Source organism: Delphinapterus leucas, chromosome 15 (assembly GCF_059928025.1).
Source record: "Delphinapterus leucas isolate spDelLeu-1000000601 "Yukka" chromosome 15, BTC_Dleu_Yukka2, whole genome shotgun sequence".
In the NCBI taxonomy this organism is placed as follows: Eukaryota; Metazoa; Chordata; class Mammalia; order Artiodactyla; family Monodontidae; genus Delphinapterus; species Delphinapterus leucas.
This window is the reverse complement of record NC_143143.1, coordinates 87,190,026-87,207,230: the sequence shown is the minus strand read 5'-3', so window position 1 is coordinate 87,207,230 and position 17,205 is coordinate 87,190,026. Positions and strand designations below refer to the sequence as shown.

General features: G+C 64.8%; 1 protein-coding gene across 14 annotated transcripts; it reads left to right on the top strand.

Annotated features, from left to right (window-relative positions):
• The first annotated feature begins 2,562 nt into the window (after positions 1-2,562).
• RBBP8NL (RBBP8 N-terminal like) lies at positions 2,563-16,952 on the top strand. 14 transcript variants are annotated; one of them, XM_089897152.1, is made up of 14 exons: positions 2,567-2,686; positions 8,798-8,949; positions 9,389-9,489; positions 10,010-10,052; positions 10,568-10,663; positions 10,981-11,093; positions 11,512-11,561; positions 11,946-12,080; positions 12,223-12,305; positions 12,559-12,725; positions 13,303-14,038; positions 14,289-14,415; positions 14,914-14,984; positions 15,083-16,828. In XM_089897152.1, the coding sequence occupies exons 2-14, from the start codon at positions 8,932-8,934 to the stop codon at positions 15,347-15,349; spliced, it is 2,007 nt and encodes a 668-aa protein (XP_089753278.1). In that variant the 5' UTR covers positions 2,567-2,686; positions 8,798-8,931; the 3' UTR covers positions 15,350-16,828. The 14 variants fall into 14 exon arrangements, with proteins under 14 accessions (XP_089753286.1, XP_089753282.1, XP_089753285.1 ...); XM_089897151.1 differs by lacking the exon at positions 9,389-9,489 and adding an exon at positions 16,837-16,952 and having other exon boundaries at positions 2,570-2,686; positions 11,512-11,584; positions 11,950-12,080; positions 15,083-15,209; XM_089897162.1 differs by lacking the exon at positions 9,389-9,489 and adding an exon at positions 16,837-16,952 and having other exon boundaries at positions 2,572-2,686; positions 11,512-11,584; positions 11,950-12,080; positions 13,321-14,038; positions 15,083-15,209.
• The last annotated feature ends 253 nt before the right edge of the window (positions 16,953-17,205 follow it).

The window sequence follows — 17,205 nt, the reverse complement described above, 5'->3', positions numbered from 1 at the left end:
TATTCATAACTGCCACAACCTGGTTGCAATCAAGATGTCCTTCAGCAGGTGAACGGATAAGTAAACTGTGATACACCCAGACAGTGGAGTATTGAATAATATTCAACTGAATAGCACTGGAAAGAAATGAGCTATCAAGCCATGGAAAGACGTAGAGGAAATGTAAATGCATTTTACTAAGCGAAAGGAGCCAATGTGAAAAGGCTACAGGCTGCGTGATTCCACTCTATGTCATTCTGGAAAAGGCAGAACTGTGGAGGCAGTAAAAGGAGCAGGGGTTGCCAGGGGTGAATGGGGAGGGAGGGATGAACGGGTGAAGCACAGAGGACGTTTAGGACAGTGAAACTACTCCGTATGACACTGTAAAGCCGGATACATGCCATTACACATTTGTCCAAACCCGTAGAATGTGCGTCACCAAGAGTGAGCCCTGATGTAAACTGTGGACCCTGGGCGGTGATGAGGTGTCAGTGTAGGTTCACCGGTTGTAACAAATGCACCATCTGGTGGGGGCTGTGGATAATGGGGGAGGCTGTGTGTGTGTGTGTGTAGGGGGCATACGGAAAATCACTGTGTCTCCTTCTCATTTTGCTGTGAACCTAAAACTACTCTAAAAAATAAAGTGTATTCATTCGTAAAAAGCTTTATTGGGGTATCATTTGCATAAAACATAAAACACACTTTTTAAGTGTAAGTTGATGAGTTTTGCCAAACAGGCACTCCCTTGTGATAAGCACCACCACAATAAGGTATAGAACTAGCCGTCAGAACTGGGAAGTTTCTGCTGCCCTCTGTGCACTCCGACCCTGGACCCTGGCAGCCTCCCACCGCCCCTGGCTGTTCCCTCCTGGGCTCTTGTCAGCGGAGTCAGGCGGCGTCCCCCTGCTGAGCAGCGCCCTGCCCCGGCGGCGGGATGCCTGACATTCACCGCATCGCTGGTGTGTCAGAGGTGTTCTCCCAAGCCACAGTGTGGATGGCCCGAGGATCGCTCATCCACGCGCCCGTTGAGACACAGTCGCATAGTTATGGACACGGCGCTGTGAGCACCTCAGGTCCCTGGGCTGTGGGGTAGCTGTGAGCTTGTCTTTAGGAGACCAGAGCTTTTGCTCAACTACTAACATGGTCCGGGCGGAGCCCCTGCCCCATCCACTGACCAACACGGTGAGCACCTCCTGGGGGGGGTCCCTGGCCCAGCCGCCATCATGAAGCCGATGGCTTCATTTTCATGAGGCCGTGGCTCAGGGAGTTTGGGTAACTGGCCCAAGGTGGCCCAGCTCTCAAGGGGCAGAGTCAGGATTCAAACCTGGCTGAGGTGGGGGCAGGGGAACAGGGCTCAGTTAGGCTGACCCTGGCTGGCCTGAGGGTTGGCCCTGCCCCTGCCTCTGCCCTCCCCATGGGGACACCCAGACACACACACACGCAAAGCGACACAGCCCACACTCACGTCCACAGCCCCTACCTTGCCCGTGGTATACCAGCCACACGACAGGAACACACCAAACACATGAACACACAAGCCAAGGGGTAAGCACACACATGCACACGGGCCCCACGGGCGCAAACACCCCTCAGCATGCAGACACCTCTCCCGAGGGCCCAACCAGGAGGCATCGGCAAAGCTCCAGGGCCCAGCTGGAGCCTGCGGGGTGCCCGGCTGACCGCTGCTCCCCTGAGAGCCCAGGGCCGGCCAGCAGTGACCAGCAGAGGACTCACCAGGGAGCAGGAAGTACCTCTGGGACCTCACCAGGGCACTGGCCTGGAGCCTGGGTCCTCCCCCACTGAGCCCTGAGCACTCCCTGGGGTTCCCTCGGGCGCCCTTGGGGGAGGGCTTCTGCGCAGAGCTGGAGTTGGGGGGGAGGGGAGCACAGGGTGGGGGCTGGCGGAGGGAGCAGGGGAGTGGGGGAGGGCTGTGGGCGAGCTGGGGAGGGGCGGTCAGCGGCTGCAGCCTTCGGAGCACAGTGTCGCAGAGCGGAGGACCGGCTCCTCCTGCGCTCACCGCCCCACAGGGCACCCCAGGCTGCCCTGAGACCCAGAGGTGCCCGCCCGCCTGGGCCACCTGCCTGCTCTCCTCTGGGGTGGGAGTGTGGAGCGGGCAGTGCCCAGCAGGGGTCTCCAACCCGGCAGGGCCACTGCCAACCCCACTCCTGGATGTCCATCTACAGAGCTCTGATAGGGACAGGCCTGACGTCATTATCCCCAGTTTACAGACAAGGAAACTGAGGCCAGAAAGGTCAGCCTGCGGGAGCCAGGGGGAGAGGCAGGAGGCACCGCTGCCGCCCGCCTCTGCCCCAAGGTGACGACTGCTCCCTCCTGCTCGCTCTGCCTGCCCCCGCTGCCCTGCCCCTCGCGTCCGTGTCCAGGCCCTGGATTCTCCTTGCTGCCCGGCCCACTCCGGCCAGAGGCACGGGCCAGGCGGTAATTATGGGGGAACAATCCCATCTCTATGAGGGTTCAGACCCAACCCGTTTTGCCACTTTCTGTGCGACGGCAGAACCCGTTGGGCGGCTTTGGGCAGTCTCTGCCTCTTTTCTGCTCCTGGCTGGGGGAATCGAAAACCTGTCAGGCGGGTTTGGCCAAAATTATGTCTTGTTCTCAAGCAAGTTCACAGCGCTGGCTTCTATCTCTCGGGCAGGACATTCCGGATCGGAGCAGAAGTCCACGGAGGTTGATGCGGACGGGGGGCCCAGTGAGTACCTTCAGCAGTCGGGGGCAAGGGAAGGGGGCGCATGAGCTGGGGTCACTGTCGGGGTGCATGCCACGAAGGCGGAGGCCCAGCCCCTGCTTGCCGGGCAGGAGGTGGGCCCGGCAGCGGAGCTGGCCGAGGGGACACAGCCACCTGCTCCGGGGCACCTGGTCCAGGGGATCGAGTGGGGGCAGGGACCTCAGTGGGTTTCCTGGGCAGAGGGGCTGGGTGAGCCAAGGCAGGGCCTGGCACTGCCCGTCGCCGGGTGAGGGTCTGGGGGCACCAGCAAGGGGCCGGTGGCCTGCCACTTCATCCGGGACCTGCCCCACTGCCTAGACCCTCCCGGGTCAGAAAGGGTGCAGCCGAGGATTGAGGGGTGGTGCGTGGTGCAGCCAGCCCCAGCTCAGAGCCGGGCACGGTGGGACACTGGCTGCCCTCCGCCTGCTGTCCTCTGGGGGCCTCGGGTCCGGCTCAGCTGCCCCAGCCAGGCCTCTGGGAGGCAGCCCACGAAGGCACCGCAGCCGTGGGGCCGGCCCATCCTTTTTTTTTTTTTTAATATTTATTTATTTACTTACTTGGTTGCACCAGGACTTAGTTGTGGCATGCGAACTCTTCGTTGCAGCACGTGGGATCTAGTTCCCCGACCAGGGGTCAGACTTGGGCGTCCTGCACTGGGAGCGCAGAGTCTTAACCACTGGACCACCAGGGAAGTCCCCCAGCCCATCCTCGAGGAGTCGGGTTGCAGGGCCCGCTGTTACCTGAGCCACCCAGCCTGCCTTGCGCCTCTGTGCGTGTGCGCACACGTGCAGGCAGCAGTGCTGTGTGTGCAGCGGGGGAGGCGGCTGAGGGCAGCACCCACGTGCTTGGCGTTTCTCGGGTGCGCGCATGCGTGTTGGGATACTGTGTCTGTATGTGTGGGTGTGGGCGTCACACATGTGTGCATGTGTGTCATGGGTCTACGCGTCTGGCAGTGTCAGAAACCATCCCGGCAGTGGCACCTCTGTGGACTCAACCTGCCATCTGAACTTGCCCAGGAGGCCGCCAGGGGGATGCACTGGCCATGTCCCTTGCAAGCTGGTGACTGTGGACAGGTGACATCACTCCGAGCTGCAGATTCCTCATGTGGAAGGTGGGGACTGCCGGGGCCACCCCCTGGGCAACATGAGCCCAGTGACACTGCACGTGACACTCCTGCCGGGCGCCGGGACGTGGGGGCTGGCAGGCGGGCCCCTGACCACCTGTGGTCGATGGGCACTGGATGCCCACCACATCGATGAGACCCGGCAGCCCGAGGTGGTGGCGCAGACTCCCTCCAGCCTCCAGGAGCTGGGCCAGGACACCCCACCGTCTGTTTTGTGGCCCAAGACACTGAGGCACAGCCGGGACAGTGACTTGGCTAAAGCTGCCAGGGAAGGGGCTTCGCCCATCACCACTGAGGCCACACAGAGACACCAGAGCCTCTTACCTGCTTCGAACCTCAGTGCCTGAATCTGTAGAATGGGACAGTCAGAGCCTTCTCAGAAGGCCGGGCGAGCTCCAATCACACGTGTGGGCCGAGCCTGGGCACACAGCAGGTGCTCCATAAATGCTCGTGCCAAGAACATTCAAAGGGCTTGGACGGTGTGCCTGGCCCTGCATGGTCCCTTGGTGACAGGCAGGCTGAGTGTCCCTGGGATCACTCCGCTTCTTCAGAGGAGCTCTGGGACGTTGCAGGGCCCCTGCGGTAGACGCCACACAGCGCGTAGGGCCCCGGCCCAGTGCTTGGCTGACTGGACGCTCCGGAAACCGAGGCCCCCGCTATCGTTACTGCTGTGTCATTGTCCTTGTGTTATGGGAAGGTGGGTGGACAGATGAGTGGCAGAGAAGGAGTATAACCGGGGGCTGGGTGCTTCTGCACGCGAGGGACCTGCTGGAGAAGAGGCTCCAACAAGGGAAGGCGGCCAGGCAGTGAGGAGTCTGGGGCCCTGGCGGACCCAGGAGCAAAGCAAGAGCCTCACCGCCGCGGGCCAGGGCCACAGCTGGCGCTTCGGTGGCCTCCTCTGTGCAGGGGGTCCAGGGGGCACCTCCCCCAGACACGGCCGCCAAGATCCGGTGGACCCTGTGAGTGTCTGCTCGGTGAGCGAGTGTGCGCCATCACTGCTGGACTCTGAGACCTCTGCCCTGAACTCAGGGTCAGGGGGCGTTCTTGTCCTGCAAAGGGCGTTTGTGGCAATGGCACTTGAACTTGTCCAAGGGAGAAGGGGCTCCTGTAAGCTGCACCTCTGGACTCCTGGGGCCGCCTGTGGGGGAGGTCCTGGTGGGGGCACTGCACGCGGTGGACGCAGGGTCTCCACCCGCAGTTAACTGAGCACCTGCCAGTGCTGAGTACTCGCCACCCGGACGTGTCACCTGGACACACGTTACTTGGTGGAGCCTAACAGCAGCCTGATATGGGGGTGGAATTACCCCCCAGATGAGGAAACTGAGGCTCAGAGAGGTAAAGCGCCTGTCCCGGTCACGCAGAGGGTGAAGGCAGGACAGGGGCCTGTGGGCTTGGAGGTCCTCTGCCTTGTGTGAGTGGCAGGTGGGCACGGTCACTGGCGCAGCTGACCCCCAGCCCTTCCTTCCCACCTGCTCCTTCCGGGGCTCCTCCCAGCCTGAGCATCCCGAGTAGGAGGGGCTGGGATCCCCGCAGGACCCTGGGGAGCAGCTCTCAGGCCTCTGCCCCCAGGCCCACCCCCACCCCAGCCAGCAACTCAGGCCACCCTCCCCTGTACGCAGGCCCCCCGGCCCAGAGGCAGCAGCCCGGAGCCCTACCCCACAGGCCTGCCCCCTCATCCTAGCACCACTGCAGCCCCACCCCAGGCCTGGGGGAGAGCCCTCCTGCCTGGAGTTCCCTGAACCCCCAGCGCCCCACCCGGCAGCTCTGCACACCTGGCAAACACAACGCAGCCACCGGGGAGGGCTGGGCCCCCAAGCCCTGGCAGGAGACCCTGTGCACTTCTACAGTGGGGATTCTTCCTACTCACAGCCACCACATCCACCTCGGGTGGGGGCCCGCCTCCCTCCTCCTCCTGCCGCTTCCTTGGACCCTCCCTGCACCGAGGGTGAGGCTGGGACAGGGGCTGCCCCAGGAGACTGTCTACTTCACAGGCCAAACGCCCTTCTGTCACCTGCCTGCCCAGGGAAGTCACACCACCCCCATGGCACTGTCACCAGGGCCTGGATGGCCCTGGTCCTCCCTGGGAAATGCGGGGCTCCCAGCAGGATGCATCCCTTCCAGCTGTGCCCCCAGCCGCTTGCGCATCCTGCCCAGGACCCATGTCCATGCTGCTTCCCTGCCCACCATGCAGGAGGGTGTCTCCCCCTACCCATCAGAGACCCCGAGAGGGGCAGCCGGGCGGGACCCTGGGTGGCTTGTGATGGTTTGGATACAGAGAGGAGCCAGGGTGTGGGGGACAGAGGGTGCCCTGGGCCGTTACCAACAGGGCCTCCACACCACACTGAACGGTGCTGGTCTCTCACTCAGACTTGGTGTCCACAGAGCCTCTCCCAGCCCCAGGGGCACTGCAGGCTCCCTGGGGCGTCTCCTTTACGAGCATTGGCCCAGCCCACATGCGGCAGCAGGCAGCAGGCTCCGGCTCTGATGCGGAAGAACCGCCTGACAGACGGGTCTGGGTGGAATTTCAGGCGCAGTGGCTCGGCCCCTCCCTGGCCAACCTCCCCCAGCCCGCAGGGAGCCCGAGCCCACGGCGGGAGGGGGCCTGTGGGGGGGGCCTCACAGTCTTATCTCCCAGAAGCCCCACCGCAAAATAAAGAAGTGCAGAGCCAGCAGAGCAGGGCCACCTGGAGTGCGTACCTGGTCCAAGGCAGTGAGGGCACATCCTCAGCGCCAGAGTGAATTCAAGCCCCGACCCCCGCTTGCCACTGGGTGGCCAGGGAGCATGAGTTGATCTCTCTGGGCCTCAGTTTCCCCATCTGGAAAGTGGGCTCCTCGCAATGTCATCAGGGTTAGGTGGGTTCAGGAAGTGGGGCCGGGGTTATCAGGTACACCCTGCTCGAGCCCTGGTCTCCCCCAGCCTCTGCAATTCAGCATCTTTTCCCCTAACCTGCCAGGACATCCCTCTGGCTCCCGGCCTCGAGGAGGGGGACCCTCCCAAGCCCCCCTTGTTCCCAGAGCCCTCACCCACCCGACACAGAGCTGTCATGCGACGCCCCCACTCCCCTGGCGCCAGGCAGGTCTACAGTGAGTTTGGGGAGCCCCACCTTCCCACCGCTCACCCCCCCAGCACACCCCATTTGGCCCTTCCCGCCAGCTCCCGTGGCCAGCACAGGACGCAGGACTGCGCTCTGTCCTCTTGCTGGTCCCAGCCTCGAGGCTTCCCCGGTACTCTGACCTTGACCTGGGGTTCGAGGACCCAGTTGAAAGCCAGGCTCCACTGTCCAGTCTCCCCTCAGGCAGCTCGCCCTGGCCCCTGGCTTCTCGTGGGATCACAGGGCCTGCTCGCCTCAGTTACTGATCCCACCGCCCCAGGGTGCCCGCCACCCCAACTTCTGAGAGCCCAGAGCAGTTGTGCCTCTTCCGCACTCCCGGTGAGTGATTCCCACAGCGGGCACCCCGACTCTGCGGTGTGGGAACCGTAATGGCATGGGACATCACCACTCCTGCCACCGCAGGACACTCGCCAGCAGGCATTTGAGGGTCTCCAGTTTGGAGACTGTTGCTGCAAACACTCCCGTCTAGGGGCAAACTTTGAAATGCAAGCGAGACCACACCCCTCCTTCAGTGTGCCCGGGGAGGGGGGGGGCGGAATCAGGCATGGCCTCCCGCAGGGAGCTTTGAGCAGAGGTCCCCAGGGCTTGCGCAGAGACTGCCTCCTGGGGAGAGGCCTGGAAGCTGGGGTGGCCAGTGCAGAGCCGGCAGTGCACCAGCAGTGGGGTGGTGGCTTGGGCCAGGCGGGCGCCATGAAAGAAAGAAAGGTGAGGTTCTGGGGCAGGTTCCGGGAGTCTACAGAAGGCAAACCGAGAACCGCTGCTGACAGATCAGGGTAGGGAGCCGGCAGATGAGTCGGGAGTGCCAGGACCCCAGACGCTCATTTTCAGGGTCAGCTGACCCCCAGGGCTCCTCAGGCTAAGTTCAAGGAGGGAACAGAGGGGTCGCTGATGGCGGGGGTCTTTGCTGGTGGCACCTGCGCTGACCTGGCTCTGTGAGCTGTGCGTCTGACTCCCAGCTCTGTGACAGATGGTGACACAGAGCTGGACAGTGGCGGCCAATGGTGGCCTCGGTACCCACCACCAGAGGTCTGCCACAAGGACTGAGGGGCTCTCGCCTGGTGGAGGGTGGCGCCTGGCACCACGGTGAGGAAGCTGTTGCTGGGCTGAGCCCCGGCCTCACACCCAGCTCCGAGGAGCTGGACCCCATGGGACCCTGCAGGATACTCACCAGTGCCCCCTAGACAGGCACCGTGGCCACTGCCCGAAGGAAGAAAGCGCGGCTCAGAGGGGCCAGGGCTCCCGGTGGTCACACTGTCCAGCTCCCAGCTTAGGCTCGCAGCCCCACACTCTTAATTTTTAGCAAACACTTCATGGAGGTGAAACACAGGCAGGAAAAAGGGCCCAGGCCACAAGGGGCGGCTGGGTAGAGTTCCACCTATGCACAGTCACCAGCTCCTGCAGGGGAAACAACCAGCCGGCCCCCAAAGCCCCCGCCATGGCCCCACGGGGCCATCCATGCCACTGCGGGCACCTGGACCCCACCGAGTGGGCTCTCCCATCGGATGAACGCGCCCTGGCTGACTGATCCGCTGGCTGCGGGCAGGCATGGGCATCTCCGGTCTGGGGCCTCGTCAACACGCGTCGCAGGCACCGTCGTGGCCCCAGCACCAAGCGGGAGCTGGCGTCTTCAGGCATCTGCTTTGCTGTTAGGACTGGATTAGGGAGTTGAGATTAAGCGAGAATGTCCCATCCCTCTATGTGCCCCTCAGGTATGGACATGGCCCAGTGGGTGGTCACAAGACAAGACTCCCACACCCCCTGGGACCGGCACCCACCTCCTCTCCAGGCTACTGCTGAACCCTACATCCCACAGGCCCTTCCTAAGCTAATGTGACCGTCTCCGCACTTTCTGCTCCATAGGCTGGAAATGGAGGGGCAGTAGAGCCCAAGGGGCCACTCCTACACCTGGAGCACAGAGGGGCCTGGGCCAGGGCCAGGGCCACGGGAAGCCATGGAGAGCTTCATGGAGTCGCTAAACCGGCTGAAGGACGTCCATGAGAATGAGATCACGGGTGAGCGTCTCGGGATGGACAAACCCTCACCCGGACAGCAGTCTAAGGGCCAAAGCCAGGCCGGGGGGCTCCCACACATCGCCTCCAAATCTCGCCAAACCTGGGGACCTTGCCTTCCAGGCCCAGAAGGGGAGCCCTGACCCAGAGCCCAGAGCTGCAAGCGGTCAGGAGCCCAGCCTCAGACCAGCCCCTCCGATCGCAGCCCTGGAGGGGTGGTCCCTGAATGGTCAGCTAGCATCAGAGCAAAAATCAAAAGCCAGCCTGGTCACAGACCCCGAGAAGCTCTGGCCAAGACCGGCCCCTTTCCCAAGGTGGGGACCTCAGTGTCCTCCAAAAGCGAGGTCACCTACTTCCCTACTAGCAATGGGATCTCAAGGCTCCAGAGGCCTGTCTAGAGCTTTCCAGGGCGCTGAGCTGAAATCCCTCTGCTCCCCTCCAGGACACACAGGCTGAGGTCTGCCCAGTCCGATGCCGGCAACAGGGCTGCAGCCACACCCTCCCTTCACTCCAGTGCCCGGGCCACACCCTCCCGAGACCTTTGTGAGAGCGCTCACACCCTGAAGCCCGAGAGGGCCTGGGTCACCTCCCCCAGAGACCCAGAGGGGCAGGGGCTGCTTGGGCTAGCCTAGGGCCCAAGCCAGACCACAATGAGGTGGGGAAGAGGGGGTCTGCTGGGGTCTCCCCCAAGGGCCCATTTTATTTCAACTCTGGCAGCACCCAAAAAACATTCCTCTTGGGACCTGGCCAGGTAGCTGGTCACTCCCAGCATCAGGGTCCCTCCCCATCTCCAGACAGACACCAGAGCCAGAGACCCCAGGGAGGGGAGAGGCTGGGCCCGGACCGGGACCCAGGCAGCCAGGAGAGGGGGCGGAAGCTGTCAGCAGGTGCAGACTGGGAGCCCGCCCAGGGGGCGACCTCAGGGAGTCAGTGAGGGGACCCAGGCGGCAGGCGTCTGGAGAGTGCCCTGCCAGACAACCGGGGACAGGAAACGCCCCAGCTCTGCTGCAGGGGTGGCAGCACGGCTGGGCCTGACCCTCTGCTCCTTTCCTCGCTCCTCCAGGCCTGCAGAACAAGCTTCTGGAACTGAACTCAGAGAGGTGTCGGTGAGTGAGGACAAGCCCTGGGCCGGCAGGTGGGAAGGGGAGCGGCTCCCCAGCCGCTCACGGGCACGCCCGCAGCCCCAGAGCCCTGGAACTACCACCAGCTGTGATGCAGAAGCAGACACTGAGGCTCAGCTTGGGGGTTGGGGGAGTCTCTGGTCCAAGGTCCAAGCCCCTCCCCCAGTGAACAGGGACCCTCCAGGGGGCTGGGCAAGCCGCGTCCATGCAGGGCGCCTCCGGGACCAATCATTATCAACAGGAGGACTCGTCGTGAGTCTGGGAGACCCGCGGGCCAGCTCCCCAGGTCCCCATTGCACAGATGAGGCTGCAGGTGGCACCATGGATGAGACAGGGTCCCCAGGGAGGCCGCGAACACTCTCGCTTGGGCGTGCTGGCATTGCCCTTGCGAGGCCCCACTTCTCAAGGCAGTCCCAGGCCAGGGAGAGGCTGGCGGGGCAGCGCGGGGCCCCAGCAGAGCAACATGCGCATCGCGGCCCGTCCCCCCCCTCCCCCCGCAGGGACGCCCAGAGGGCGGAGGAGCTCTGTGCCAAGAACCGTCAGCTCAGGGAGCAGCAGAGGGCGCTGAAGGAGAACCTACGGGCGCTGGAGAACAGGTGGGGGCACCTGACACCACGCTCACGATGGGGGCAGGGCGCACAGGGAAGCCGAGGAGGGCTCTGCGGAGAACGAGTTTGGGAAGCTCCGGCATAAACTAAACCACCGCAGGACGTCTCAGAGCCTTAAGTAAATTGCATTTTCAAGGTTCCTTCCCAAACTCAAGGGCACATGGAGCGCTTAGCCCCCGGGGTAGGGGTGAGGCGGGGCTTCCACGGAACACACTTTGGGAAAGGCAGGGCTCGTCCAGGGAGGGGGGCAGTGCGGGTCCCAGTCTCCCTGCTCAGAGCAGCCTCTCGCCTCCTCACCCCCGCAGGCTGCGGGCCGGCCTGTGCGACCGCTGCATGGTCACCCAGGAGCTGGCCAGGAAGAAGCAGCAGGAGTTCGAGAGCTCCCTGCTCCAGAGCCTGCAGCATGTCTTCCTACTCAGTGAGCCCAGCCCCGGAGTCCCTCCCGTGGGGGCCGGCGATCCCCCAGGGCCTGCCCAGCCCGACGAGGGGTCTCGGGGAAAGGGGAAGATGCGATCTGGCCCACGCCATCGGTGGGGCGGGATACCCACACCCCAACTCACAGACAAATGGTGCAAAGCCCCCCGCTGGCGCCCACATGCCCCCCACTGGTCAGTTACCCAGGCAGGGGGCGTCCCTGCCCTCTCGGGGCCTCAGCTCCCACCTTCCCATGATGAGGAGGGTCCTGCGGAGCCGTGAGGTCTCATAGGGTCTGCCGATGACGACACGCCCCTTCCTCTCGGCGCGAGGGCGGGGTGGGGGGTGTCCCTGGGGGCTGTGGGGCCCCACCCCGCCCTGCTTCCCCTCCCCCAGTCCCTCCTAATCGGAGCCTTCTGCAGCGGCCGAGCTGACCCGGCTGCAGGAGGAGAACGACGCCTTGAAGGAGGAGGTGAAGCAGCTCCGGGGCCCAGGGTGAGTGGGGGGGGCACCAGGGCCCAGCAACCCTCACCCCGCACACCTCAGCCACAGCAGGCGCCCAGCACGTCCACGGGCCCCAGGCACGCACGCGGCGCAGAGGGGAGGGGCTCCCGCAGGCCAGCTCCCCAGAGCAGATGCGACCTCCCCTGGTCTGCAAGCACAGGTCCTAGAAGCGGAGCTGGGCCCCAGCACCCACGGCAGCTCTGATGCCTGGGCTCCACGGGGACATCGGTGTGAGCCGACGATGGTGGTCTTTCCTGGTCACCTGGGTCCCCAGGAGGGCGTCCTGGCCTTTCTGATCGCCTCTGGGACACTGCCCTCCCTTACCCACCCTGTCCTTGCCTCCCCTCTCGAGACAGGGCCAAGCCCCAGTTCAGGGAGGGTGCCCCAGGACCCCTGTCACCCCTGCTGCTCCCCTCCCTGGGCACCCGGAAGGCCGTCACTGAGAAGCCACTGGAAGGCCATGAGGAGGTGGAGGACGGCCACGCAGGTGCGGGTCCACGGGGAGGAGGGGCTGCTGGGGGGCAGGGGAGGCCAGGAGACTGGAGCCCCAGGACCGGGGAGCCCTCTGCGCTGAGCTGGCCCCTCTGAGCACCTCCCAACCATCCCACCCTCTGCTTCTCCTCCCACAGAAAGGCCGGTGGGGTACGGGACGTCTCCAGTAGCCAAAATCTCCCCAGGTGCCAACCTGCCTGAGCCCCGGGCCCCGGACATGGTGAGGGAGAGGGACTCAGAGCCCACTCCTTCCTCTCCCCGGGCAGCCCGAGGCAGGAGGCTGGCAGCCGCCAGCCGCCAGCCCTGCTATGTGCCACGCACATGGCCCGTGCCAAGCAGGGACCCCTGAGCTCCTTGTGACATGGGTGGAGGCGAGGCTCAGAGCGGGTGGGTGACCTGCCCAAGGTCGCACAGAGAAAAGGGCAGAGGGCAGCAGCCAACCGCCCCCAGGCTGACCCAGCTACCCCGGGCAGAGCCCCCAGCACATCTCCAACCAGCTACACGGGACCATCGCCGTGGTGCGGCCAGGGTCCCGGGCCTGCTCCGCCAACCGGGGCTCCGTCAACGGGACGTCCCCACTGCCGCCCCCCAGGAGCAGCCCCCCAAGCCCATCTGGAGAGCACAGCCTCCCTCTGGACAGGTGAGGCCCAGCCCACCGCCGCCACCGGGAGCAGCCTCAGTCGGGTACCCAGTCTCCTACTCTGGTCCCACCTTTGGGGAAGGGGCCAGTAGCCCAGGGGAACCTCTCCCATTATCCCTCCAGGAGCCCCACCCTTCCCTGGCTTGGCCTTCCCAGCTACCCTGCCCGTAGCACAGTTCCCACGTGGCCATCTCCTGAATGGCCAGGGAGGGACAGGGGGACATGGGGGTTGGAGATGGGGACCGAGAGCCCCCGCAGAAGAGCCCACGCAAAGGGTCTCACCATGGTCTGAGACCACTCTCAGCGTCTGAGAGGAGACTGGGGGCGGGGCTGCAGCGGGCCCACGGGTGGGCTGGGTGCTCCAGGGGAACCGGGCAGGCAGCCGACGCCCAGAAGAGGGAGAGGCCTTGGTGGCCAGGTCCCTCCTCAGAGGCCCCAGGCCCCAGGTCAACTCTGCCCAGGGGGCCCGGGCGTTCCCCTCCCAGCTACCCACCGTGTGACCTGGGCACTCGCCTCGCATCCCCGGGCCCCCGGTCCTCCCTGTGAAACGGGGGTGACCGTGGGCCATGGTCAGCAGGCTCCTCCTCGCCCACAGCTTCCTGCAGGCCTCTCTGCCCTCTGCCAAGCCCTGCGAGTCCCCGAAGAGCTCCCTCCAGGCTGACCGCCTCTGCCACCTGAACCGCCACCTGGCCCTGCCCCGTGGGAGCCCTCACAGCGGCCCCCAGGCCCCCGCCACAGCCCCCAGAGGCCCCCAGCCCCCGAGCCTCAAGGCCGGGGAGGCAGAGGCCTGGGAGGAGCCCGTGGGTCTGCTAGGCCTGCCAGGCGCCCTGGCGGGCGTGCGGGACCCGCGGCTGGAGGGAGCGCTGCACCTGCTCCTGGCCCAGCAGCTGTGGGCGCGGGGGCGGGCAGGCGGTGCCGGGCTGAGGGGCCCACTGGTGCCGGGGAAGGCGCCACCCTCCCCGCCAGCCGGCCCCCACTCCGAGGGTCCCGGGGGCGGGGCAGCCTGGGCAGCCCTGCCCAGAGGGCAGCACCCACAGCCCGCAGGCCCAGGCAGTCCCGGGACAAAGGAGGCCTCGGCCACACAGGACTATGTCCCAGACAAGCCCCTGGACCTCTCGGAGTGGGGCCGGGGCCGGGACGGCGCCCCCAAGCCTGCCAGCCAGCCAGGATCACTCAGCCCCCCAGGTGCCCACACGCCCAGCCCCAAGCCACCCCAGGGAGTGGAGCCCTCTGCACAGTCTGGGGTCCAGGGGCTTGGCGACTGCACCAAGGGGGCCGAAGAGGCAGAGGCGGAAGAGCCTCCACCTTCCACGGTAAAGGGACCAAGCCCTGTTCCTGGCCTCCACGCGCCCCGCCCAGAGCACCCAGGAGCCCTGGGCTGCTCTCCTCCCTCTGTTCCACCAGCCGGTTCCCAGGGGGAGAGCCTGGCCGCCTGAGTCACACCACACGGGAGACGGATGACCCTCCAGCCCCAGCCAGGGTCCCGCAGGCTGCGCCCAGAGCCGGGCAAGGGCAGGGAAGTTGCCTCATGTGAACTCAAGTCACTTACTTGCTTCCCCCCAGGAACCCTCACATTCTCTCCCAGGCCCCAGCCTGCCCCCTCCAAGTGGGCCAGGACATGAGGACAGAGGGGGGCCAGAACTGCCCCCCTGCCTGCAAAGGCCTGATGGAGATGGCCACCTGGGTGAGGGTGAGTACTGGTGTCTCGAGAACACAGGAAGTGGTGCCGCAGCGGGGCGGGAGTTGCGGTGGTCAGCATCAGCTGGGGGCCCCGATCCCAGGACCTGGCTCAGCACCCGGGGCCTGACCAACCAAACCCTGGGTCTCGGACTTGCTTCCCCCCACCTACAGACCCAGAAAGCAGTTGGGGGCTCAGGGAGGGCATGCTTCTGACCACAGGCAATGAAAGGAGAGCATCTTAACAATTAGGGCTTCCGGGCAGGTAGGGAGTTCACCGTCACCCAGCAACCAAGCCAGGGGACACTCCAGCTGGTGGGGTCATTGTACGGGTGCTGGAGACACTGGGCCTGGATTCAACCCCAAGGCAGGTTCCTTGGTCCCTCTGTGCCTCAGTTTCCTCATCTGAAGAGTTGTTGCCACTGGTCCTAGTACGGCAGGTTAGAGGCCTGTGCTTCCGCTAGACTCCCAGGCCACCAGCCTGGCCTGACCCACACCCTGCATCCTGCAGAGCTCAGCAAAGCCCAAGGACAGCGGCCGGAGTCGGATGAGCTAGACAAGCCAGACACCTCGGACAGCGAGGTGGGTGCCCGGCCACACAGTGGGGTGGGGTGGGGGCACCAGGGCTGCCCCAGGCTTCGGGGAGGGTCCTCAGCATGACCACACCCCCACCCCATCAGGTGGGCCTGAGCACCGAGGCAGGGGCCATGCAGAGCTTGCCAGCCGAGGGACCCAGGAGTTTCTGCGCCACGGAGCATGGGCGGGGCCCACAGAAGAGGAAGCGGGCCTCAGACCAGTGGAGCAAAGGTGGGCGGCCAGGGCTGGGTGGGGCGGCCACAGCACTGATGCCCCCACCCCACCTTTCTGGCTACTTGGAGCCCAGCAGCCAGCCCTGGAGCCTCTCCCGGAGCAGCCCTGTGACAGAGACCCGGGTCAGGCCTGCGTGAACCCTGACTGCACTTCTCCTCACGGGCTGGCCCTTTCACCCCCAGCCTGCTTCCCTTTGGAAAGGGGGCAATACCAGGGCTATCGTGAGATTCCAGGGACACAGCTGGGGATGGTCGTATCGTCTTCGTTGTCACAGGGGAGAAGGGGCGTCCTGGGCCATGAGCAGCCCCCAGGCCTGGTGGTCCTGAACCCCTCCCCCTGTCCCAGTCCCACGGGATGGGGTGGGCACTCCTGGACCCTCTTGTGTGTTTGTTCCCTCTGGGGGTTCGGGGGCCGCTCACGTGCTCGCCAAGGGTGGTACCTGTGGGCTTCCCCCACCCCCCGCTCCAGCCTCGGGTATCAGGACATCCTCCCACTTCCTGCTCCGGCCACAGTGGCAGCTCAGGCCAGGCCTCTGGGCGCCCACGAGAGCCTTAGAACGCCTGAGCTAGCTGATACTGCATGCCGCCTGGTGTTTGTCCAAGCAGGCCTGCGTCGCAGGCTGGGCTGTGGCCGCCACAATGCGCCATTGTTGCCGGGAAGGTGACCGCAGCCTGTGTTTGCCGGGTGAGCGGTGGAGGAGGCCAGCACGCCTGTGTGATCTCGTGGCACATCCCACTGGGCATTTTTGGAAGCTGTCCTGGTGGGCGTGGTCCAAAGGGGTGCACCGTGTCCGCCCCCACCCTCCACACTGAGTCAAGCCCACTCCCACCTTCACCCGCCCACCCGGGCCAGGGCAGGGCCTCCCCAGCAGGCACTCACGCCCCCCAACACCCACAGGGCTGATCAGTGAGGACAGGACCCTTGCCCAGCTTGTGCCACATGGCTCAGCGCCAGGGGCAGCGCCCTTGTATCTTGTGCGCATGGAGCAGTTCAAGACAGCGTCCAGTCGTTACTGCCTTTGGGCCTCATGACCCAGCCCAGTGATGAATCATCACTGTTTCACAGATGGGGAAACTGAGGCTCAGAGATGGGGTAACTTGCCCAGGGTTACAGAGCTGGTACATGGGGTCAGGATTCCAACCTGATCTGTCTGACCTAGAACCTAGAGTTGGTTCTGCATCAGAGACGGGCCTGAAGCCCAGCATCTCGGCATGTCCCACCTGTAAGGGTCTCAAGAACCAGATGCCCGTTCCCTGCGGCCGCAGAGGCAGGCCCATGGAAGCACCTAGCCCATGTCTTGGGGATTCTGAGAGAATTTCCCCGTGAGCTCGGCTTATCCAGAATGTCCCAGACCCTCTGCAAGGTGGCAAGGGAGGCATTGGGGCCAGGCTGATTCTAGGATCACACCTGGGGAGAGGGTCTGTGCTTCCACCAAATTCCCAAGGCTCACCCTCCAATCGGGCCACCCTGCCCTGGTGTCCGTTGCTGTTGCAAACAAGTGTGGGCTCTTGAGTTCCCAGAAACTGCCCACGAGGCCCTGGGTGAGAGCCCAGTGTTGCTGCAAAAGAGGACACACAAGGCCACTACTGCGCCTCCTGGTCTAACCTCGGTCCACTTCCCACAGCCTCGAAGAAGCCATCCTGAGGAGTAAGGAACCTAGGGGAGCCAGGAGCCCGAGGGACCCCAAGGACGGCAGCCCCTCACCCAGCACCAGCAGCTGGGAAGAGAGCCAGGGGCACCCCAGCCTGCCCAGCCGTGCTCCCCACCCGACTGCCCGCGGCCAGGACAGCCCACGCCGCCAGCCAGCAGACGGCCCCAGCAGCAGCGTAGCGGACTGGGTCCTGGCCCACATCCAAAGGGGTTGGGAAGGCCAAGAAAGCTGGTCTTCTGAACCCCTCCATCTCAGAAATGGTCTTGCACGCCACCCTCAGCCCAGCATCTGCTCCCTTGCAGGGAGTAGGGGCCTGGGAGGCCAGGGCGGCTCAAGCTCCAG